The 26,008-nt window shown below is 46.4% G+C and overlaps 1 protein-coding gene across 1 annotated transcript in view; it reads right to left on the reverse strand.

The window, feature by feature from the left end:
- The window catches only part of LOC110555438 (uncharacterized), a 164,046-nt gene that overhangs the window by 42,335 nt on the left and 95,703 nt on the right, over positions 1-26,008 (reverse strand). Inside the window, exons 28-33 of the mRNA XM_060373513.1 lie at positions 22,655-22,772; positions 21,126-21,291; positions 14,938-15,076; positions 4,894-5,044; positions 2,605-2,700; positions 1,441-1,593 (exon numbers count right to left, since the gene is read on the reverse strand). Coding sequence (XP_060229496.1) covers positions 1,441-1,593; positions 2,605-2,700; positions 4,894-5,044; positions 14,938-15,076; positions 21,126-21,291; positions 22,655-22,772 — 823 coding nt within the window. The remainder of the gene's footprint in view (positions 1-1,440; positions 1,594-2,604; positions 2,701-4,893; positions 5,045-14,937; positions 15,077-21,125; positions 21,292-22,654; positions 22,773-26,008) is intronic.

The following is a 26,008-nucleotide window of genomic DNA, read 5'->3' on the forward strand; positions in this document are numbered from 1 at the left end:
AAAAAGAAGAATGTGGGTGGAAAGGAAGGGGTGTTAAGCAAGGGGAGAAATTCACCCAGAATAGAGCCATAAAGTAGCCCAGGGGCCCATCCAGGATGTTTCCTGATCTTGGTGCCACATAGCTTGGCAAAGGGTCCCTCCCGGTGAAGCATCCGAGTCTGTTGCATAATTTAGATGCCACGTCCAAATCCATCCCACTCCTACCAACGGGGCTGAAATGGACTTGCGACCTCAATTTAGCCAAGAGCACGTAAGGGAAATCTATTAAGAAACCGTTTCACCTTCCTTCTTCAGAATGAGAGAGTGTGCTTTTGTGTTGCCTTTCTCTCCTTCTCCTATTTTTACTTAACAAACGCAATGGAGACAGTCTAGTCACACAACCAAATGGCAGAGCACAGGCCCTGAGGTCTGACAGGGAGGTGTTTAGGCAGTGGTCCAGCTAGCTCGCTGACTGCAACGTGCTGCTGCCTGATTTCCAGAACCACGAAGAGATGCTCGGTTATTTTACTAGGTGGGGAGTGATTGTTGTGGCTGAGGTGTGAAAGGGTGAAGGAGAACTTCAGCGTGCGATGCTCACTGGGGCTTCCACTTGATCTCTGGGATGCCCAACTCTAGTCCTGAAATAACTGACTGACAAGGAGGCATGAGCTGAGCGTCTGCCTCAGGTGCTTTCCACAGACTCCCTTTGTTCTATTTTAAAAATAAAATAAATGGAAGCTGAGGTAGGAAGACTGTGAGTTCAAGGCCAGCTGGACTATGTTGCAAGATCATGTCTCAAACTATTTTGAAGTTAAACAAACAAACAAACACACACACAAACAAAAAACCCCTGGTTTTAGCTGGCCAGGAGCAGTGGCACATACCTTTTAATCCAGCACTTGGGAGGCAGAGGGAAGCCGACCTTTGTGGGTTCAAGGCCTGCCTGATCTATATAGCAAGTTCTAGGTAAGCCAAGGCTACATAGAGAGACTGTCTCAAAAACAAACAAAAATATTTTAATTGTGTGTATCTGTGGGTGGAGGTGTGCACATCAGTGCAGGTGCCTGAGGGATCCACAAGAGGGAGCTTGATCCTTGGAGCTGGAGTTACAGGTGGTTGTAAGCCACCTACTATGAGTACTGGGAACAGAATTCCGCAAGAGAAGCAAGTGCTTGTAACTGCTGAGCCATCTTTCCATGCCCCCCTCCCCCACCTGCCAAACCCTTTTAAGTAAATAAAGAAAGTGGAAATGTAAGTTATCCTGAGACTAACCGTGGAAGAAAATAGCGGACAGTAGTTTTCAATGCTCCCCGCTTACAGAGCAGTGAGAGGGAAGCATTAGCACGGTCCTGGGATCTAGTGGGCGCAGCTATGGGCAGGACAGCTCTCTAGTCTGTCTCTCAAGAGAGGAAGGTCCTTCCATACAACACATCGGTTCTGTAGCCTGTTTGCTAAGAATACCTGTGCAGTCTCCGGTTCTGCTTGCCATGTGGGGGGGCCCTTCCTGCTCTCATGACGGCTGCTCAGAAGTATGTCTCCCATTAGCATCTGCACACCCACCAGCTCTCCGTGGGCCACTTTGCGGTCACGGTCACTCAGCCCGCAGAGACACATCTTTAAAAAAACAACAAAAAAACTTTCCCATTTTGAAGAAGTCTACATATCCTGTACACACAGTTTTGAAGGAAAATGTTAAGTGAAACTAAGCTTATAACCCTCACCCTCTCAAGTAAATTAAAAATCAGAGTAACATTTCTAGGTTAAAGTCTTTCTTGAGGAGATTTTTGTGTAGGAGTACAAATCTCTGAACCTTACAGATATAATGAATGCAGAATGGCATAATCTTAGTTTCCTTTAATGTACAGATACACACACAGGTGTGCCCTGGTGGGGGGGGACTGGGAGAAAGACCCGAACTGTTTGCTGTAATTGTCTCTGGGTTTTGTTTTTGTTTTTAATCCTCCTTTCTTTTACTGTTTAAAAAAAAAAACAAAAAACTTTTTACTTATAGATGATTTTGAACATACATAAATGTTAACAAAATGATTATGATTATATCCATCAATGTATAGACAAGTCTTGCTCCAAACCAGCTCTCCACTCCATATTCTGAGCCAAGTTATAGCTGAGTTTCTGTGTTGGTTTTAACACACACACACACACACACACACACACACACACACACACACAATTGATGTTTACTTAATCATAAGAAAACATATTTTTTTTTCCAAAACAACTTAAGAGAATTTAAAGAAGCATCGTGATAAACAGAACAATTAAAGGGAATTAATTCCCTCAGTCCTGCTTAAGCAGATCCATCCAGGCCAGGTGTCCCACGCCTCTGAGTGGCAGTTTCTCGAAGAGGCGTAGATTGTGACTCCAGATGGGTGGCTCTTCCTCTAGGTCATTGCTGTCCTGGGACCTGCAGCTGAGTCTATGGCAAAGGCCAATAGCTGCTGAGAGCGCGGTTTCTTCCACAATAAGAAAATATGGCTCACCTTGCATCCTTGCCTTACAGCGTCACAATTAAACAGGCATTTACCTTATAAATCACCACTGGGGATACCCTGCTCTGCGAGCTGTGTTCGGTTCTCTCTCCAACAAGTGGGAAGACAGATCTACCTGCATGTCATACTCCAAGGTGTTCGGGAGGCTGCTCGTAACTGGAAACGGTCCACCATCTTCTAGAAACGCCCTCCACGGGAACAGCGCAGACGCCTAAAAGAAACAAACACAGAAATGGCAATGGTCTCACGCATCCCTCAGATAAACGTTTACGCATGCGCAAGGTTTCTGCGCCCATGCTCCAAAGCCCCTTCTTATGATTCATTTATTATGTAGACAGACTTCTCACTGGAGCACGCCCAGAGGAAAGAGTAGCAGCTACTCCTTCTTTTCTCTGCTTTTGTGGAGATGGTTTCATGATAAACAGAAAGCTCCACTCTCCAAAGTTCTAGAACAAGGGGGTTGTGGTGCCACACCCCCGTAAGCCCAGCACTTGAGGGACGGATGCAGGAGGACTGCCAGTTTCAACTTTTCAGTCACAACCCTTTTGGGAGTCGAATGACCTCTAGAGGGGTCGCATATCAGGATATCCTGTATATCAGATGGTTACAGTAGCAAAATTACAGTTAGGAAGTGGCAAGGAAAAGAATGTTATGGTTGGGGTCACCACGACACGAGGAACTGTATTAAAGGGTCGCAGCATTAGGAAGGCTGAGAACCCCTGAGCTAGACAGTGAGACCCGCTTGCTGTCTCAAAGGGAATAAAACAAAGGAAGATCTGGAATAGTATGACCCCAAGGGGGTCATGTTTTTAAATGATAGTAAACTTAGTTAAATGATGTCAGAATCAAGAACTTTGCAGTGGCCTTCCTCATCACTGTTCTCCAACTTTAGGCATCACTTCAAGACCAATGCTACAACTGATATAGGTGACCTCTGCCTTTTGTGCATTGCAGAACCACAAGCCAGGCACATTCTCTTTCTTATAACACCATGTAAACCCTGGGCGCGGAGGGCTGACTCTTGAGCCCATTCCTTCCTCCTAGACGTGGCTCTTGGTCACCTCCTAGAGACTCTGGTGGTTTTGTAACAGTGACCCAGGACTCCCACACCCACCTAACCCAAGGCAACATCCAAAGACAATCAACAGCAGGCCCAGTGTCATGGCCAGCTCTGTCTTATGGGTCTAAAAGAGGGTTAAGGATTAGGTCAAGAATCGCTGTCATGTAGCATTGAAATATGGGACTTGTTTGTGGTTAACGCTGAATCATTTATAATGTTCAAGTAGGAGGCTTGCAAGATGATTTTAAAGCTATGTACACAGACTCTTCCCAGAGCTTAGAGTTAGCTACACACCTGTAACCTTAGCACTTGGGAGGTGGAGACAGGAGAAATAGGAATTCAAGGTCATATTTGGCCAGCTTGGACTACATGACACTCTCAGGAGAGGGGGCTGAGGAGGGAGGGAGAGAGAGATGGGGGTGCACAGAAGGAAGGAGGGAGGTTAGTTTTCATCCCTTTGAACACGGCTGGACTCAATGACTTACTGCAAGTGAAAGGAACATGGCAGAGGCAATGGCCTCAGCTTCTGCTCTGGGTTCTCTCTCTTGGGCTGCCTGCCCCAGGGGAAGCCATTTTCCATGTTGTGAGAAAGTTCTGTTGTGAAGACTAGAGGAGCAACCTTGGATGTGGATCTCCTGACAGCTGTCGACAGCTGGGTGAACGATGCTCTGAGACAGGATGCCCAGACCTGGCCGACATCTCAACTCTAGCCCTCCAGAGAAACCCTGAGCCGGCAGCACTCCCTACCTGACCTGCTTGCAGCTTCCTGACTTTCTGGGTCTGGGAGTGATAATGAATGCTTACTGTCCTGTGCCTGTGTTTGTGATAACAGAAAAGTACCAGGAGGTTTAAGACCCGACGCTGCTCTGACTCCTGGTGGTATGACTTCTGGCTTTCCTGAACTTTGACCTCTGTAGAGCTGGATAAAGTGCCAGCCTGGGAGTAGTTGTAGTTACTAAAATTACACTTGATAATACATGCTGTGACCAGGCCAGTTCAAAGCCCAGCGGCTGACCTGTTATCCACTGGAATTGCATCATTATTTATTGACGAAGAAAGATCAAGCCTTTTGCTTTTTTTGGTTTTTTTTTTTTGTTTTCCCTGACAGCCGGGAGCAGACAGGCTGTTGACTCCAGTCATTCCAACTGAACATTTGACCCTGACTGGAAAATAACTCCTAGTCACAGGAATCCCCCTGGCACCCTGGGTGAGTGCAGGACAGCCAGTGAGGACCGAGAGCCATCAAAGTATGAAGACCCTTCAAAATGGAAGCCAAATGGAAACGAAATGACATCCCCGGATCCCACACATTTCTCATTGGTACGAAACACTTCCGAAACTCACTTCGAGGCTCCGAGGCTCCAGCGGCTGGGGCAGGCTGAGCTGTGAAGAGAAGATGCTCTTCCTGAGACAGTTGCTCAGTGGTGGCGAGCCGTGGCACAGGCCCTCTGCGACAGACTGGTAGGCGGGAGCATTTCCCACTGCCAAAAATGTTCTGTCAAAATATGGTGGGAGTTTCTGTTTAACGCGGCCACTTCTGATTCTGAAGCCCAGAACTTTCTTCAGACTTACTGTAGCGAGAGACCATCTTGAGAGAGTAACAGGATTCTTCCTCCGCTACACCACCATTTTGACCTTCCCTCCCACAGTCTATCGCTCTTTGGGGGAAGTCGATTCTATGAGTGGAAGTAATCAATGCTTTCTATCAGTAGACTGTGTTGATGGAATTTTCTGGATGGCAGGGGAATTCAGAAAGCACTGGCTATGTGTTGTTGGACACCTGACGTGCAGCTCTTGGGAATGAAGGATTGGCTTTTAAACTTTACTTAATTTTAGTTAATACTAACTTGAATTAATCAGCCAAGTGGCTACCAAACCGGGAGTTTCACGTACAACCCTAGAAACAAGTCCATAGCTGAAGCAACAGTTCAAATGTAAAAAACCAAATTTTAGGTTAAGTAAGGAGACCCAGTGGTAAGAGCAAGAGAGAGAGAGAAAAAAAACTTTTGTTTTGTTAAAACAAAAATTGGCTTTGTGCATTAATAACCACAAACCCCAATGATGAGAGCATGAAATGGATACCGTAAGAATGAGAGGCACGTGGGATATTCAGGGTGGTTTACCTGCTCCAAAGAAATTAAGATTAACAAGGAAGTGAAGACTTTCTAGTCTCAGATAGACTCCTTTAGTGTCTAAAGGATGCCTAAGAAAAGTGCCGACACAGGATAAATTGGGGGAGGGTATCTCAGAGAACCAATGTCTTCTGTGGAGACTTCTGTGGAGACTGACAAACCAGACACCAAAGAGAAAGGAGATTTGCCGGATTGAGGGAAATGTCAGTTGACAGGGCAGAGGAGGCTAGCAGAGCTTCCGCATGTCAGGGGGACTTGGGGGGTGCCTGAGCCCCATCGGTGAATGTCCACGAGGGGGGTGGAACAGGACACCAGCCTTGAGAAGTCTTAGAGCCTTGAGACCCCTAGAACTCAGGCTACCTCTGAGATGAACGACTAAAGAGAGGGTCAGGCTCAAGTTCTAAAATTAAGGTCCCGTATTAGAATGGAGTTGCCTTGACACCTGGACGGGCTGTGAACAGGCCAACCACAGCTTTTCTCCTCTGTGAAGGATAAGGTTCCCGTGTCCACCCACACTCCTTATCAAAGTAAGCTGGTGCTTCTCCCACTGATGCTGAGCAGCAGCTCTGTTTCCTGCTCGACCCTGGGCTGGGCCAACAGACTGATCATATACTCCTGGTGACCACGGAGTGCCACACCCTCATACACTGCAGAGTCTGACCGCTCTGTCCCTGGGTGTCCACTGTGTTCATCCACGGCCTGACGTGGTCTGCAGGGCGTCCCCTCCTCACTGTGACAACGCAGTACCAGCAAGCTGCTTTGATCTCATCCCTCCCTATATTTAGTGACATTTGTCCAGCCGTCATGTAACTCAGAGTAGAGTCTTCCTCACCAACTGGGTGAGGAGGAGGCAACAACAACAAAAATAGCTAAATAAAAAATAAATAAGTAAAACAAAAAAAAGTGATGAACTGGCTTGAAATTCCAGGGTGACCACTGTATGACACAATAATGTGACACTGGAAAGCAAAGTATTTTTGCCACAGCAAAAGTAAGGACCTATTAAGGACCTAGATTCCTACTCACAGAGTGCATAAAACTATTGATTGGTGGTGCTTGTCTCTCTCTCTCTCTCTGTGTGTGTGTGTGTGTGTGTGTGTGTGTGTGTGTGTGTGTGTCGACCCTGAACATGTGCACTCTACCACTGAGCTAAGCTCCAGCTCTGCACTCTGCTTAGGATGGTGGATGGAGTCGCCTAAAGGCTACATAAACTTATTTCCCTGTTGTTGTTTTGTTTGTTTGTTTTTTAACTTCCATATGATTTCTCAGGGGTCCTGCCAGGTAAAACTCAACATAGCAAGTACAGCAGTGATAGAGCAAGTGGCTAGAATGTTCCTAATACTGAGCCGGGAACGGCCTGAGATATGAAGACAAGCCTCACACGGGATATCACCTTCTCTCATCCCTGAGCCCAGCATGGCAGACATGCTCCTCACCTTCCTTTAAATTTTCCAAGATCTCTCTACATTCAACCATACAACCATATATATATGCTTACTTAAAATGGCAGTATAGAGAGCAGGCTGTCCTAACAGAGACACATTTCAGCACAAGCCAGCAGAAGCAGAGTGACTGGGCAGCCACTGCGTGGCTCTCATCACATCAGCCACTCCTGTCTACCGCCAGTTCTTAGCTCTCTCTTTCCCCTCCTCTCCGGTTCCCTCTCTCCATTCCCTCCCTTCCCCTTCTTCCTCCTTCAGGGGCCAGCCTTGTTCAGTCTTACTTGTTCAGTCTTTGACACAATCTCTCTTTCTTCCTGTGTACTGAAGGTTTGTTTTAAAAAAATGTTATGTGTATGTTATGGGCGGGTATTTGCATGGGAGTGCAGGTGCCTACAGAGGCCAGAAGAGGGTGTCAGATCTGGAGAAATATTTTTGACACATTGGTATAGATTATTGTATAGCAATACAAAATTAAGGCTATTTTTGCTTACATTGGTATAGATTTGCATATTGATACAAAAAAGGTTATTTTTACTTCTATTAGTATAGATTTTTGTATACTGATACAGAATTAAGTTTATTTTTTATATATTGGCATAGATTATTGTATATTGATACAAATTTAAAGTTATTTTTGATACACATATGTATATATGTTTCAATTTTTATATAAGGTATTGGACCTATGCAACTCATTTATAAATACAAGTTTTAATTCCAGTCTTTTCAAGAGCTGCTATTACAAACTGCTTAGGCTAGTTTTAAAATGCAAGTTAATAGTCTACCAAACTCATGGTCATGCCAGATACTAGTCCAGTTCATCACAGAAATATACATCCTAGCTTGAACACATCAAGCAACGTTTGTTTATTTAGATATACTATAGATGAACAGATAATAATTATGCACTATGTAAATGTATACAGATAGATAGGTGGTCTTCAAAAAACCTCAGAGACCTACAGAAAATAGCATCTAAATACGTTTTAAGCCATTGAGCAAAGAAAATGCCCTCATTTCAACTGCAGACAGAATGCTGTCTAAAATGGGTAAAACTTGGATGCAGGCAAAAATCAACTGCCAAGCACTGCCAAGACAGGGAAAGCAAGTCCTTCATAATTACTGCTTCATAAATATGTCTGTCAGATATTCTGGGCCAGAAGGCTGAAGATGATGCCCCAACATTATAGAGAAATTTTGGGAACTGTCCAGGCATCCAGCTGTCTGTCATTTCTATATTTTGTAAGATGCTTGCATGCACTTCCTACTTAGTAGGTAATATTTATTCCTTCTCAAGCCTCTGATGTGGCTGAAATATTTAGAGTCTTAGAATTAAGTTTAAGTTATTTAGGGTTTAAGAAGATATTTTTAAGGTCTAAGAAAATGCCTTTATTTTGGTAATGCAAGTCATGATAGAAAATGATTCAGGTGCAAAACTCTGAACTCATCAAGATAGGATAGATAATAGAATACTTTCTCCAAACTTGACAAATACATATGGACTAGATACTGTGAATGTAAATTTACCTAATAGTTTTCATTATTGTTTCACAACTGTTATTATTGTATGTTACTTTATTATTGAAAGAAAAAGTCTTTTATTAGACTTAATGGGGGAAATATAGAAGGAATCTCTGTGTCTGTATGGAAGCATCACCTGTCAATAAAAACCTATAACCTATTGGATGGATAGAATAGAATATGGGACATCTGGTAGGCAAAAAGGATTCTGGGATAAAGCCAGGCATGGGAAGTCTAGCCGACAAGGTATGAGGAGGACAGGTACAGAGTACCTGAGTATAGGTAACCAGCCACATGGCAAAATACAGATTAGTAAAATGGGTTATTTTAAGTTATGAGCTAACAAAAGAAAAGCCAGCTATATGGCGTAGGTATTTGTAAATGTATATTATGAGTCTCATGAGTCATTACTTCAGGAGCTTGGGGTCTGGAGGAAAACCCACAATAGATGTGAGTTGCCTGACATGGGTGCTGGGAACCAAACTCTTATCCTACTTGTGGACAAGCATACATACTCTTAAGTGCTGAGTCATCTCTTCAGCCCCTGACATTATCTTAGAAAGTCTGTGAAGAATTTTGGAACAAACAGTTACCAAAGTGACTTCAAATTCCTGGAAATAATTTTAGATCCCTGCTAGAACCAAAGTGTTATGGAACGCTGTCCTCTGGCCATGGCATGGCCATTGCCTCCATGAACTCTTAGCAGCAGTGATTACATGTAGAAGACCAACACAAGACTGGGCCATGATCTTTTAGTCATGAAGGGGATGAAGGGGCTCATGAGGCAACACCTTTCTCTTTGTTTAAAGCTTATCAGGAACCAGGACAATGTCATTATTAAGGGAGGGATCGAAAGAGGATATGTGACGGCCAATCATTGTTGACCAGACTGATTTAGAATTACTTAGGAGACACAACTGGGTGTGTCTCTGAGGGTGTTTCTGGAGAGGTTAAAGAAGGAAGAGCCATTCCAAATGTGGGTTGTACCATCTCATGGGCTTGGGTCTCAGACTGAACAAATAGGGAAGGGGATAAAACAAGGTAAGCACCAGCATTCATATTCTGCTTCCTAACTGCAATATGACCAGCAGCCTCACTCCCCATGCCTCCATGCTTCTCTGGCCGTGATGGACTATACCCTCAAACTGTGAGCCAACATAAGCTTTTCTTTTGTTAAGTGATTTTCATTTTTGTTTGTTTTTTTTCTTCAGCAATGAAGAAGAAAATAGATCTTCTTTTACTTCTCCCATCCCCATTTGAGACTTTTCTACTAAACATTTATTACTGTGCTAAATAATATTATGTCAACCTTATACAAGCTAGAGTAATTTGGAAAGAGGGAACCTCAACTGAGAAAAGCCCCCCAGCAGACTGGCCAGTGGACAAGCCTGTGCACATTTTCTTTTAAATGGATGAGTGCTGTGGGAGGGTCCAGCTCTCTGTGGGTGGTACCACCCCTGGGCTGGTGGTCCTTGGTTCTCTAGGAAAGCTGACTGAGCACGCTGTGAGGAGCAAGCCCAGGCTGAGCACCCCTCTATGGCCTCTGCATCAGTCTCTGCCTTCAGGATCCTGCCTTGAGTTCTTGTCCTGACGGGCTTGGATGATGGTATTAAGGTGTAAGCTCAAACAAACCCTCTCCTCCCTAGTTCCTTTTCATCATTATGTTTTATGACAGCAATAGAAACCCTAACAGAGACTATTGTTTTCCTATTTTATTTATTCTGTTTGTTGTTGTTTTACTTTGAAATAGGATCGGACACAGCTCAGGTTGGCTTTGAACTCACTGTGTGTAGAATGCCTGATCTTTCTATCTCCCATGTTCTGGGTTTACAGATACACATGACCTTACCTCACTATTTTTGTTTTGGGGGGATATGGTCTTCCTGTATTAGCTCTGGCGGTCCTGGCATTCAATACATAGCCCAGGATGGCCTCAAATTCAAAGCAGCTCTCCTTCCTCAGCCTGTTGAAATTAAAGGCATGTGCAACCGTATTTGATGAATATTTTTCAATTTGTAAAGAAAGTTATAACTATGTCTAACCCAAGCTCTGAGCTTTGGGAAAGGAGAAAGGTAGGAAGTATGAGCACAAGTTAAACCACCACAGCCGGTGTGGCCCGGGTTGAGTTACAAACTGTGTTTCTCTTTCCTTTTCTGTGAAGGCAGAAAAATTACTCACAGCCTACAGACTTGGCCAACAGTAGTGACACAACCAAAGCCAAGCCCCTATCCTCATGTGTGTGTGTGTGTGTGTGTGTGTGTGTGTGTGTTTTACTGTGACTTTGGCAATACTGAGATGGTTCTCCCCCTCCCTGTGACAAGTTACCCAGGCTCTCAGTTGGCAAAGCCTGGCCAGGATCTGTATGTGTTACAGTTCTGAAGGGAAAGGTCTCCTAGCAGTCAGAAGTCAAGGAATACCACAGAGTCACACTGCACGACAAACCTCACACAAGAGATTAATTGGGAAAGATGCAGGAGGGTGGCTGCCTCTGCTCCGGCAAGAAGTAGCAAAGAACTAAGCAGGAAGCAGGCTCTGTATATAGGGTTTCTTGGGGGTGGGGTGGGGGTAGGGGGACAGGGCTTTCTAGGATGGATTGGGATTATTGGGATTTTGTAGCCTGATCTTGGATCCTCCTCCTCTTCCTCTTCCTCTTCCTCTTCCTCTTCTTCTTCTTCTTCTTCTTCTTCTCCTTCTCCTCCTCCTCCTCCTCCTCCTCCTCCTCCTCCTCCTCCTCTTCCTCCTCCTCCTCTTCCTCCTCCTCCTCCTCCTCCTTCTTCTTCTTCTGTAGGACCAAGGTTGGCCACCAGCATCTCAAGAGGTTGGGAATGGTCATCATGGCTGTTAGAGTAGTCTGGGGATAGAGCCTGGACTCTTGCTTGCCTCAGGGGGCTTATATACTTTATCAGTATCATGAATGATACTCAAGATACTGTGCAGGAAACTTATGAGAAGGCACATGGGGTATAAGCCTGAGGGTCTGAGCTCCAATCCCAAAACCTATGTAAGGATGGCTTGCTGTTTATGACTTGGGCACTTGCCGCCTGCCAATAAATCATAAAGAGAAGTCTCTCTGCAGTGCAATACAACATTTAATTCTTCAAACATTCCAGTCACAACCTGTATGCTCCCTTATCAACACGTTTCTGGGGGCTCCAATAAGGTCTACTCTCTCTCACTCATGCAGGTTGCCAAGAGCCTGATACCAGGCCAGCTGCTTTAGACCCGGACCTCGGAGGGTGGTGAACACTCGGGATGTGTGCTGGAGCCTTTCCCTGGAGGCAAGAATATAACAGAACCCTCCCTGACAGGCCAGGCACTGTCATGGCTCTGCCCTTCTCAAACAGTAGAGACAGGGGCCATCACCATGTGCCAAGCCCATGTTACATGAAACCCCCAGATAGTCTTAAGCCACGAGCTGACATCTAAATGATCCGAAGCCCCTAAAACAGGACAATCCAAGAGTAAGACTAACATTTAAAATGAATCAAAGCTAAGGCAGAGCCAAGGAGCAAGAAGCTGGTGCTGTTCCTGGAAGAAGCAGGTGTGTGCCCCAGAGCTCCTAGGGGAGGCTTGTTGCAGTGAGTAAACCCTTAGGACGGCTCCTCATTTTCCCTTCCCTTCATTGCCTCTAATGGCAAAAGCACACACAGAATAGAAACACTTTCTACACCGCTATTTCATCCTCTTCTGTAAGTTGCCTCTGAAGGGCTTCCTCGTCCCCTATAAATAAGCTCGACCCTCAGGCATGTCAGGAGTGAGACAACTCCTCAGTGGACAGAGGTAAATGTTGGACCCTACACAATAGGACTTTGACCTATTAGGGGACAGCCACAGATTTCCGTCAAGCCTTCCCCTCCAGCCCTCGAAGCTGGGTAGTGTGAGACATGTCAGGTAATGCCATCGCTATGTCTCTTCAGCGTGGGTAGAAGGGTGATGGGCAACTTTACAGAGCCATCATCCTGCATCCTTCCTGTTTCCCCAAGTCTACTAGAGCATGTTCCCCTCATTCCGGGGAAGAGTTGAGGACTTTCTTTTCAAACTCAGGAGGAACCTCCCCCTTGCAGGAACAGATCTTTCCCTGTATCTAAGAGCCCAGCTTGCTCAGGTAAATTCTGAGATGGTCCAGGGAATTTTAGCCATGTCCTGTATCTCAATTATCTAAACCCTTTCCTTCATCTGCAGGACATCGGATGATGGAGAAGGGTAATGTTTCTCCTTCAGTCTTTCTTTTTGTTTGTTTTGGTTTTTGAGCCAGGTAGCCATGGCTGTCCTGGAACTCACTTTGTAGACCAGGCTGTTCTCAGATTCACAGAAATACACCGGCCTCTGCCTCCCAAGCACTAGGATTAAAGGCATGGATACCCCAGACTGGTTCCTCCAGCCTTCCTTGTCTACCCTCCGGCCTTCTCTTCTGAGTCCCCTTCTCCGCTGTGCAGCGGCCCAGAAGCTACCAAAGCTCACAGGTTTTAAAGCTAAACTTTCTGAGGCTCCGATTCTAATGCGTAATTCCACATACACTCATTACGAGGCATTCTGGATGGGGGTGGAGGTGGAGATGGGGGGAGGACCAGGAAGATGGACCAAATAAAGAATGCCAGGTGTGCCACCTGGGTGGTTTCCTCTGAGAAGGACCTAGGAATAGGATACTCTGTCCTCCATTCGTGGCCACATGTGAGGACGGCACACGGTGGTTCGGAAGCAGAGCGCTTTCTCTAAAACAGACCCAGACAGAACCCTGCATGGCTGGAATTTGAAGAGGCCTCCTGGAGGGCAATGGAGGAGGCCCATGCCTGTGTCTCAGTACTCCAAAGGCTACAATTTGTGGAAGTTCCAGAATAACCCAGGCTAGAGTAAAGACCCTGTCTCAAAAACAAAACAAAACAAAACAAACAAACAAACAAAAAAACCCCAAAGCCAAAACCAAGACAAAATGGAAAACGAAACAAAACAAAAAAATCTTTAGGCTTTCAGAGTACAGAGGTCAACCCGGCAGCCGACTCCGTAGCCATCCTGACAGTCACAGACTTTACAGCCCACAAACTAAACTAAGCTACAACTCCAAAGTTCTCTGATAATAAAAAGTTAAAAAAAAAAAAAAAAGTCAACACGAAGCTTTGCACTGCTAAATTTATATCCTAAATCTGAGAATCGTTGGCAGAAAAAAAAGCAAATGTAAATTAGAAAAATATGTTCATTCAATATAATCCCTTATCTCCATTTTTTACTGGTGGGAAACATTCTTAATTCTCTGGTACAGCCCTTTGGGCCCCCCTTCAGCTGAATAATCACGCTGGAGATGAATTGGAAGAAGTTGGCAAGTTATGGTAATTTAAAAATAATTGGAGCGTCATGGGGCAGGGGTGGTTCATGCCTATAATCGCAACACTGGAAGGCTGGTCGGAGTACAAGGCTGGCCTGTTTACATAGCAAGTTTCAGACCAGCAAGGGCTACAAATTAAGACTTTGTTTCAAAGCAAAAAAAAAAAAAAAAAAAAAAAAAAGATGGGGTTGGTGAAACAGGCTGGCCACTCAGGGCTAAGACAGGGAAGATAAGACTCAAGTTCAAGGCCTGCTTTGGCTACTTAGGAGTTTCAGGATTTCCTGAACTACACAGCAAATACTAGGGTTTTGTTGTTACCGCCTTTTGCTCTAATTAAGAGCAAGCACTCTCCCTAACCCCTCTCACACATGTGGGCACACACAAATCTAAGGGTGCTCAGGCCGGACACCTTTTCATTCTCATATAAAACATTTTCTGGAAACATGAGTATCAACCCAAACTCAGTCCAAATCCATCAGACTCATGCTTAGTCGGCCAAATAAAACTTCCATACGCAGAGGCCATGAAGAGATGGTTCCTACAAGATCAAGGCAGATTTATTTAAAAATCAACTCCTGTAGCAGGTCGTATGAGACTCAGATAAACAGTGAAAGCTGTCCCTTTGAAAGGTAGAGTTGAAAAGGGGAAACTCTTCAGAATAATGATCTTCAGAAACACCAAAGCTTTACTCCCTACGACATTTAAAGGTATATTTAAAAGTGGCAATTGTTCCCTGGGCTGTTTGAAAATTGTCTTTAAAAAACTCTGGAATACTAGGGCAGACGCCACACAGACAGGCTTTGCCAGAAACGTTTGGCGCAGCCAGCGTGCTGGATCTGTGTGTGGCGGGCCCTATTTTGGGCCGGTTATCTAATCTTGCTAACTGTAGCCTCCCCGAATGGGGCCTCAGCGAGCACCTGCTCAGCAGAATCTTGCTGGCAGGAACAACAGCTCTCCGGCCCTTAGCCCTTACCGGTGGAGATGTCTCACCGCGGCATCGAACCGGAGCAACGTCACCTCCCTGCGCAGGAGGAGGGCCTCGGCCACCTGGCTGGGGTCCTGGGGGCTCTGGAGACTGTCAATCATTTTCTGCAGCTCTTGGAGCTCAGTCCCTAGAAAGCGGGGCGACACTTGAATCAGACAGTGTGAGATACCAGCTGCCCTAGCCAACCCAGCAGACCTGCCTTTCACCTCCAGAACTCACTTGTCACCCAGATGGACTTCCTCTGTTTGTGGATGTGCTAATTATACGTTTTTGTGGGACCAGCAGTTCTAAAAAACCAAGGTCCAATTTAGCTTCCCTTCCTTCCTCTCTCTGGAAGATAGAAACCCCCTATGCCTTTAGCACAGTCAGGAGATAGTGCTGAAAGTTTTAAATATGCAAGGCCATGGTCTCAAAATAGAAGAAAAAAGAAACGACACTGGGTTGAGCAAGTCCTCAGAATACTCACCAGGGACTTGAAGTACTCTCTGCTAGACACCACATTCATTTTTATTTTGATTCCATGCGAATCAGCCTTCCTTTGTCACTAGTGTGTGGACTAGTGTCACAAAGCCAGTAAAATAACACAGCATATGCATGTACACACATATATGTGCATACATATCCATGTATAAACTTCTAGAAGGTTCTAGTCACTTCAGGAATTTGGCCTAGTTCTTGGAACCTTTACTACCAGAGAAGGATCCACATAATAGGTGCCCTCAGCCTCCAGATGAACTTGGAAATGGGAGCTTTTTGGAGCACTCTAGCTGGGTTGAGTAGCTCGGCCTGCACCTGGACTCCCGCCCTTGGCTCAAGGTGGGAAGAAGTCAGATGAAATAAGAGAGCTCAGCAAAAGCCAGCAAACACAGAGGGAGCACGGCAGGCCTGTGTGCTCAAAAAAAAAAAAAAACAAAAAAAAAAACGTTTGTCAGCTTCCCTTGAGGGTGGTGACAGCTCTCTCCCCTGACATAAGAGAGGCTGTGACACATCACTGTTCCTCCATGCTCAAGACAGGCATGAGGTTAATCTCTCTTGGTGGCTACGCCAGACTCAAGCAGACTCCTTTCTAGCTGGTTAGTGTTGGGCCTCCTTAGCCATTTGCATCCTGGGAAAGCAGAGGACTATGGGATTGAACAGGAAGCTGTCTGTGAGAGTTTGACCAGGATGGTTCCAGGGTTGAGAATGGCTGCTGGTCCTTGCAACATTTTCATGTGATTTTAGGAATGATGAGCAGTCCAGATCCTGTGTCCGTTTGTTGTTTGACACGTGACAGACAGGGGGTTGGGATTTCCCCCTAGTCCCAAATAATTGGGTCCAATCATCACATCTTTAAAATGAGTCCCCTAAATGTGACAGTTCCACTGAAACGGAAGTGTCAGTAACACAAACTGCAGGACTTTTGCGGTACCCAGCAGGAAGAGAGGTGGCCACTGACTGTCTTTTGTTCATGGCTGTGGTTTTGGCCTACAAGCAATACATCTCTAGGCAGGTGGCAACCAAACAAAAAGACCTGCAGCACTGAAACTGCGAGGGGAATGTCAGAGGGTGCTGGACAATAAGCAAAGGCAAGGGCTTGAACAGGACTCTGACAGCACAGAAAACAACTGCAGGAGTTGACACATTGGACTGTGTAAATATTAAGAACCTGCCTGGCACCTGGATGTGGTGGTGCATGGCTGTAATCCCAGGAGGCAGAGGCAGGCAGATCTCTGTAAGTTCGAGGCCAGCCTGGTCTACAAAGTGAGTCCAGGACAGTCAAGGCTATGCAGAGAAACCCTGTCTCAACAAACAAACAACAAACCTTCCCAGCAAAGGGAGCCATCAGCAAAGCAAATGGCTTACAGAAGGTGGAAACTCTGTACCAGCTGCAGTTCAGATCGGGGTGGGGGGAATGTTTAGAAGACATAAACTGCACAAATTAAACACTGAGAAACCCCACTGACAATGACTAGATCAGTGGCTGGACTGGACACAGTCGTCAAAGGAAGAAACCCAAATGGTCAAGAAATATTTCTAAAAATGGTATTCTGTATCCTTAGCCATCAGGGAAATGCAAGTTAAAACTACATCAAGACTCCATCTCACCCTAGTCAGAATTGCTAACGTGAAGAAAACAAATGTCAGGAGTCTATGGGGATGACCCTAGCTCTCTATGGGGAGACTCCTAGCAGCGGGGATATGGCGCCTGAAGTGGTCACCTCCTGAGGCCAGGCAGGACTTCCAGTGGAGGGAGGGGGACACCAACCCACACATAAAACCTTCGACCCGAAGTTTGTCCTGCCTACAAGGAGTGTGGGGATAAAGATGGAGCAGAGACTGGGATAATGGCAAACCAAGTGACTGGCCAAACTTGAGGCCACCCCACGGAAGAGTGCCAACCTCTGACACTCTTAATGGTACTCTGCTATGCTTGCAGACTGGAGCCTAGCAGAACTGTGTTCTGAGAAGCTTGATGGAGCAACTGATAGAAACAGCAGAGCAACTGGCCAAGCTCAGGGATTTATGTGGAAGAATTGGGGGCGGGGTGTTGAGGGAGCCAAAGGGGTCCAGGACACCACAGGAAGACCTACAGAGTGGGCTGCCTAAGCCCATGGGGGCTCACAGAGACTGAACCACTAACCCAGGAGCAAGCATGGGCTGGACCTAGACCCCCTACACAGATGTAGCAGATGTGCAGCTTGGTCATCTTGTGGGTCCCCTAACAATGGGAGTAGGGGCTGTCTCTGACTCTGTTGCTTGCCTTGGACCCCTTTTCCTAGGCTGGGCTGACTTGTCTGTCCTCAGTGGGAGAGGATGTGCTTAGCCCTGCTGTGACTTGGTGTGCCAGGGTGGGTTGTTATCCATGGGGGGAGGGGCTTCTCCTTCTGTGAGAAAAGGGAGAAGATTAATTAATTAAATAATGGGGGAAAAAGAAAACAAACAAGGACTGGTAAGGACAGGGGGAAGAAGAGCCCTGCTCTCTGTTGGTGGGAATGTGAGAACAGCCACTGTGCTCATCAGTATGAAGTTTCTCAAAAAGTTAGAAACAGAACAACTACCCTATGACCCAGCTGCATGGGTCCGGAGGGAGTACCCAAAGAACTCTGCATCCTAGTCCAGAGACTTGAAAGTCATGCTTATCCATGCCCTGTTCCTAAGAGCAGGGGTATGGAATCAGCTGTCTACCAACAGATGAGCAGATAATAAAAATGTGACACAAGTTGATTCAGCTGTGGAGAAACACGAAATTTGAAAAAAAAAAAATAGATCGATCCAGAAATTACTACATCGGCTGAGGTAACCTAGACTCAGACAAACACCACATGATCGCTCTCGTATGCAAAGCCTGGATCTTTATACATAAAGTGTCACAAGTTAAAGCACAAGTAAAGCCAGGTGTGGTGGTAAGCGTGGGCTACCACAGCCTTGATACCAGGACGTGGGAGGCAGAGGCAGGAGGGTCCGTGTGAGAGCACTTCTGTGTTTACCCGTGGCTTATTACAGTGCAGCTGTCCTGGTGGGAACCACCCCTTCTTTGCCTCCAACCGACTTCACAATCTTCATTCTGTTTCCTCTTCGGCAGGGACAGGATGTTTGGGAAGGGGAAGTGGCGGGTGTAGGCAGGGAGTGGAGGATGGCAGGAGGACCCAGGTCACATCAGAAAAGGAAAGGAAGTCTGTCTTTTTTCAGGAAGAGGGTTCTGTGTGGGGAGGCACCCTCCCAATGGAGGGGGAGAAGAGAGAGGGACAGTATATATTGTGTTTGGGCCTTTTGACCTTTGGCAAAGAAACTTCAGTGTAAATGACCCCACTCTGCTCCCAAGGTTCACAAGGACTCCAAATGGAATGGCTGCTTGTCAGGGAAGGGGAGAATTTGGCAGGGTCCACCGAAGCTCAGTTTGTCAGAGTGGCTTCCTTTGGTCATGGGGAAGGGCCAGAAGGTCACATCCAAGCTTATAAAAATATTTTAAAGTGTGGAAGTCCAAAAATCTCATGTGTCTGCTGCCAGGAAAGGCCAGACTCAGTTCCATCTTCCACCTTGGTTCTCCTGCCTCCTCCGGGATCCAGGCAGGAGGTAAGCAGCCTAGCAGCCTTCTTAGGAATATGATTATTTTAGTGGATTTTTTTTCCTTTTTCACTTAATTTGCTCTTCATCTATTTTCAGCAAATCAGAGCATGCCAAGCTTTGCACATATTCCCGAGAATTTTTTTTTTTTTACTTGCAACAAGCAAAGTGTGCCGTTTCTAACTGACCCCTCAGAAGACCCGGGCTCTGCACAGCTCTGTGAGACCCAGGGCTGTGGCCCATCAGCAGCAAGGGCACAGCTTCCTTCACTCTGAACTCTAGTCCTCAGTGGCCTCATCTCAGCGCCACAATGATGGGCTGGTGGTGTTGGTTGATGTCTTCTCTTTGTCTCGTAGAAGGACCCTCCCTGTTTTCTCCCCCTTCGGGTGAGTGGCACTCCTGCCCCCAACTGCTGGGGCAAAACTTCCTGGGCAGCGGCCAACTGGAAATGCAGCTCTGGCTGCCACGGACTCTAAAACAGGATGAGCAGTTTTCATGGCCCACTCTCCTTTCTCCTAACTCTTTAAAACCCTAGCACCCACAGTTTCCCGGCACGCAGCTTAGCCCGCTGTGTGGCTTTCATCTTGTGACATGTCTGCAGGACTTGCTCATGTCCAGTTGAGGCCATGAAACTGAGACAGTTCCAAGCTTCTTGCTGAGCTGGTGCCAACATCAGCCTTTTTCTGGTTTCTTCACCTCAGCCAGACATCGAGCCTCCTCCTACATCACCACTCTGCCTTTCCTCGTGCCCCACATTCTACTATCCAGATTTCTTCTGTGTATATCAGAATGATGCAAACTTACGGGCCACCAGCTCCAGGGTCCCTTTCAGACATCTTTCCTTTAAGTCACAGCTGGGAGGGAATAGACTCAGATGTCTCACATTTGTTTGTTTAATCACTAAGTCTAAACAGGCCTTTCAGCTCCTCTCATTTTGTCAAATTCCTGGCTACTATGTTACAGTACTTGATTTTAGCTGATCACTATCAACACAGCTAGTGATTTAATTTGTCTGAGGCAAATTACTAAAATCAAAGTCTCTGCTTCCAATACATCCTATTTGCTTTATATAAGTTTGTATTATTGAAGCTGGAGAGATAGCTGAGCAGCTAAGATTGCCTGCTGCTCTTCCGCAGGACCTGAATTCAGTTCCTAGCACCCATGGTGGATAGCTTATATGTTGGGTAGCTGGAACTCCAGTTCCAGAGGATCTTCTGACCTCCATGAGTACCACACACACACGTGTGGCATATACCTCCGCCCCCAAAACACACACACACACACACACACACACACACACACACACCGCATAGCATGTCCGTGTGGGTGCTAGTGTATGAGTTTGTAAATGTGTGTACACATGAGTGGATCAATCTTGGGGGGTGCCCCTCAGGTACCATCTACCTCCTTTGTCAAACAGGGTTTCTCACTGCTCTGTGGTTCTCCAGTTAGGATGATTGGATGGCCAGGGAGCCCCAGACACCCACCTGTCTGTGCCTCCCCAGCGGTCAGACACGCTTCTGTTAAATGAGGTCTCAAGTCTTCGTGATGCAAGCACTTTCCTGACAGAACTATCTCTCTGACCTCTGTTGCATATCTTATCAGTGCTAGACACATGAAGATACCATCTTACAGCCTAATGGTCCTTAGTATAGTAAGCTGAGCCTCCCTCATTCTTATCACTATCAGGTGGTTCTCAGCTATCAGGACTATCAGCTTTTTCACAGTGAGCGCTTGGGTAGGGACCCTGTCATGTGAGTCATAAGGAAGAAGAAGGAAAAGGGAATGAATAGTCTTTACAGCATCCTTAAGTATCCTTACGTAGACTTTAACCCAGAGAACACCTCCAAGAGACATCACCCGTTTTATAGACGGGCAAAGAGATGTGAGGAGTAAAGTGGCTTACGTATAGAGGCAGAGACAGGGTCCAAGCTGGGCCTCTACATTTTTGACTCAGTTTACTCTCTGGTAAGCCTGTGAGTGTGAGGCCAGTCGGCAAAACTTACACTTGAAGACACTTTAGAACAGGGCTTTCCCTGGGTCCTTCACATTGCTGTCAGGAGGGGATACACCTCTGGGTTTCCAGTATTAACTAAGCACTTCTGAGAATCGCCGAGCCGTTAGTTACTTACCAATGCCCTCGGCTCCTCCCCAGTCACTCCTCGAAGGGTTAGGACTCAGAGGAAAGTCGAAGCGTGTTGGGCAATTGCCAAGTTTGGCAAAACCGAAAAGGTAGGCCACAATGTCATGGAGAGGAGCTACAACCTGGAGAGTCAGCTTCAGGGCTCTGAAAGCTTCCTGTGGGCAAAAGCAATGCAAGGAAATGGTGTCAGGAACTTCCTAAGAGGCCTGTGCAGCATCTGAGAGTGACTAGGGAAAATGTGTTTACACAAGCATGCAGTGGTCCCTTGGTACCCGTGGGGCTTGACCTGGAGATACCAAGACACCCGACTTATGACTTGGACAGGATGTCTAGTATGTCTGCTTGACCTAGGCAGAGCCTCTTGTCAACTTTTAACCATCTTAAGTTGCTTATATTGTCTGTATATGACTAGGACAAGTGCAGGTTTTCCCAACTACTTTTGATCAGTGGTTGATGGATGCAAAAACTATGGGACAGAGCACTGATTTCCCCATATGTAAACACTTCCATAGTGTACCTGGGGTAATAGCTGAGAAAAGAAAGAGAAAACCACAAACCTATTCATGAACACAGCCCTGCTCTCGACAAAGGCACTGCTGTGGGGGCTAAAGCACCGAGTTTCTGTTTGTTTAAAGTCATCACAGCCATGAACACCTCCAATATGCTAATTCACCATCGGTGAACCACAGGGGTCACAGCAGAGACGTTTGGGCAACACTGTTCTGAGCTTCTATCACCGAGACACGGGGTTTACAGTCTTAAAGAAAATTCCACATATTCCCCAAATGCCATATTGAGCATCACACTTCAGCAAAGGTTTCTATTTCCGTGCCAGTTTTCTGGTGGTTCTCAATGTTATTCTCAAACATGAAGTTTGGGAGCAAACCCTTAAAACCTGTGGCCTGTCAGATGTAGAGGCACGTACCTGTTATCTAACACTTGGGAGGCATAGGCAGCAGGAGCCACACAGGTTCAAGGCCAACCTCTGCTAGATACTGAATTCCAGGCCAGTCAGTGCTTACTAGTGTGACCCCCAAAGAATGAACAAAACAAAACAAAACCCAGTAGGCAGCTGGACAGGGTGTCACACACTCGTAACCCCACCACTCCTGGGAAGCTGAAGCAGGGGAATCTCAAGTTCTAGGTCAGCCTGGGCTATATCAGGAGACTGTCTCAAAAACAAACAAAAGACAGCCCAGTTGTTACCATCTTTTGTCAGCTTCTCCGGGCTAACTAATGTGGGGTTTTGTTGAAGAGCTGTGGGCAGAAACTGAGAATGAATCAGGAATATTGAAAGTCCCAAGTGCTCATCAAGGACCTGGAGCAAACAGAACTCATGAAATAATGAGTCTCAAGAACAAGAGAAATTGTAACAAGCAGGCAAAAGTATCAGGAGCTGTGAAAAGGTCTCTGATTAGAGGTGACGGGAAAAATCACTCTCTCAATGTGATTAACCCTGTGACCTAAAAAGTGGCCAATTTCTACTCTGGCACATACAGGGAAAAAACACCTACAAACCTCCTCTGGCAGAGTTTTGAACATAAACAGCACTTCGGAAGGATGGGGAATAAACCATAAATTGAGGAAGCGTCTTCCATCAGCTGACAGCACACTCCGAGGCCTAGGCTGAAAACGCCTGCAGGGTGAGAAAAAAAAACAAACAAAAGGACCCATAGCACAGCCAAGATCCCACCAACCCAGAGGTGCGCCCTGTGTGAAGGGTCACCGCAGGCCCAGCACCCAAGCCCCGGGAGCAGCCTGTCGCTCCCAGGTGGCCAGAATAACTTATAAATAACTCATCAGGAAAAAGAGCAGAAGGGCTGTTTGGCTGAGCTGTGTGGGAGGGAGGAAGGAGTGGGTGTGCAGGGAGGGAACCTGTGGTCAGGAAAAAAAGAAATTAGATGGCCGGCCTCATGCTGGGTGTTACATATTTTATGTCACTTAATGCCTTGACAATCTATTTTTGTCCCTGTTTCACAGCTGAGGAAATTGAGGTTTGAGGAGTGATGTAGATCCTGCCTGGCAGCTCCCGAGACAAAGTTAGCATTTGAATACACAGCTGCCTAGCTCTAGAATCCTCTGAGATGTCAGCTTTGCTTTCTCTCCCTGACCACCATTTTTCCAGTAAATATAATGATAAGTTAATAAGTGCAGCAGTTGGTGTGGAAAAGGAAGCAGATGTATAATTTCCTTCAAAAGATGCAGATCATTAGGAAAACTAAATGATTGAGGCCCCAGTGGGGACTAGGGGTAGGAGGGAGAACAGACATGATAGGGACAGGAAAGGAAAGGTACTCTTTTGAAAGAGAAGCCTCATTAAGAGTGAGAATAAAGGCTGGTGCAGTGGTGCACGCCTGTAGTCCCAGCACTCTGGGAGGCAGCGGCAGGCGGATCTCTGTGAGTTCAAGGCCAGCCTGCTCTACAAAGTGAGTCCAGGACAGCCAAGGCTACACAGAGAAACTCTACCTTGAAAGAAAAATGAGACTAAATAGGGGGTGGAGGAAAGGAGGAGAGGAGGGAGGGGGAAAGGAGGAGGGGAGGGAGGGTGGCCTGATCTCTTCGGACTGTGGGGTCTGGCCTTCTAGAGGGACCACCGTTATTTTGAGAGGCAGGCTATTCTTGTCAGGTTCCCAGACCCCAGCCTTCTCCCGCCCCCTTTTTTCCCCTTCCTTCAAATACCAATACCTTGCCGGTTTTTGGCAGTTTCTCTGTTGCAGGCTTATAGTCAAATGTATATCTGTATATGTCTGGTTTAAGGATGCACAGAAACCCAGGTATCTGGCCTAGCAGAATGTCACCCATACCCTTGAAGCCTGAAGTGACCCTACCTAGTGGCTTCCAGAGTAACCTTCTTGAATTTTTCAAGAAGGTTATTCTTAAAATCACAATTAAAATTTTATTTTAATTTACCATAATAATTCTATATATAATTTTAATTTAATTAATAAAAATTAATTTAAAGATTTATTTTATGCAGGTGAGTGTTTTGCCTGAATGTGTGTATGTGCACCGAATGCATGCCTGATGCCCACAGAGGCCAGAAGAGGGCATCCAATCAACCCAGAACTGGAGTTATGGATGGCTGTGAGCCACCGTGTAGGTGTTAGGAACTGAACCCATGTCCTCTGCAAGAGCAACAAGTCCTCTTAATTAGTAAGCCATCTCTGCTGCTCTAATCAATACCTTTTGAAATGGCTCAGCAGGCAGAAGCATTTACCAGTCAAGTCTGACGACCTGGTTCCCTCTCTAAAACCCATAGAAAAAAAATACCAGATCCAAGGCACACATCTGTAATCCCAGCACTCCCCAAGTAGATAAAAGGCAGAGCAGGGGAGCTGTCTAGAAGACGGCGGGCCAGCTAGCCTGGAGTACACAGAGTGGCAGAAACTGGAGGTCCGCCTCAGTCTGAGTGAAGGAAAGAAGCAATCCACTAATTTTCCTCTGATTTCCACATGGGAGCCATGCATTCAGGAGTAATAATAATAAGTTACGAGAAGAAAAATTATAGAGAAAGGCACCACCACCATTTATTCACCTGGGTGACATCCTACGTCCCCTTCCTTGGTTCCACAATAACTCTGGCACCTACCTCACTGATTTCACCTCCTGAATAACCTGAGGAGCCTCCTAAGTGCTGTCACCCACAACCATGTTGAGCCTTTTCTGTGGCCTGGAAGACAAATAAGAGTTGCCTGGGCCTTGCTCACCCCTCTGTATTGCTGCTGTTTTTCTTACTCCCCGGATACAGGCAGAAGCCAGCCAGTCTGTGTCGTGTATGTTCGTGACTTTGAAAATTCAGATCTCCCGGCTTCAACCGAATTTCCTCGCTCTGCCCACCTAACGTATTAGTCATCAGTCAAGACCCAAACTAAGCATGGTCTTCCCTGAGGTCTTCCCTGCTCCCGCCATTCTCACTTCAGACTTTGGAAACTACGTTTGTTGCTTTCCTGCTGCTGCGATAGAACACCAAAGCCGAGGCAACTGAAGGAAGAACATTCACTTGGGCTTCGGGTTGAGAGTCGGTCATGGAGCAGCTAGGGAGCAGCTAGCAGCAGGCGTGGCCCAGAGCAGGAAGCCGAGGAGCGCGCATCCTCAATCTAATTCATGAGGCGGAGAGAGCACACTCAAGCAGGGTAGGGTGAGGCATACAGCCTCAAAGCCATGACGCTTCCCTCCAGCAAGGCTGCCCCACCTCGACCTCTAAAACATCGCCTTTCAGTTCCGGAGACTACAGGAGCCATTTCTCACCCGGACGACCGCGGGAACACGGAGCGTTTCTTTCTTTCAAGATCTGCTCAATTTTATTTTACATGTGTGGGTGCTTTGCCTGCATGTATGTGTGTACACCATGGGCATGCCTGGCCCTTGGAGGCCAGAAGAGGATGTCAGATCCTCTGGAACTGGAGTTACAGATGGTTGTGAGCCGCCGGTGTGGGTGCGGGGGTCCTCGGAAGAGCATTTCCTGATTGGAATGTTCATTAAACTTTTATCTTTTGTTCCATATCACAGCAGGCCGCTAATGATCTAGTTCTCCTTGCTGGATGTGGGACATATTGGTTTCATTGTTGTACAGCGGTTGGTGCTAAGACAGCCGAATATTTATATTCAGGTTGTACTCTGAGGCAATCAGCAGTGGCTAGGGTCTAGCCTGTGCTTCTCTTACCAGGCCCCGCACGCCACTATGGGCCCATACCCACCAAGAAGAAGGGATACCCTCTTGCCATTTTCACAAAGTAGCTGTTTGGAATGACAGTAACTCTACTTGGCACACAGGGAGTCATCAAATAGCATTGTCCTCTCTCTGTTTACCGTCTTTGCTCCACCATTAGCCCGCCCCTTCAAGTGCAACTGAGTGACATCCCAGTCTTCAGA

Source organism: Meriones unguiculatus, chromosome 20 (genome assembly GCF_030254825.1).
Source record: "Meriones unguiculatus strain TT.TT164.6M chromosome 20, Bangor_MerUng_6.1, whole genome shotgun sequence".
In the NCBI taxonomy this organism is placed as follows: domain Eukaryota; kingdom Metazoa; phylum Chordata; class Mammalia; order Rodentia; family Muridae; genus Meriones; species Meriones unguiculatus.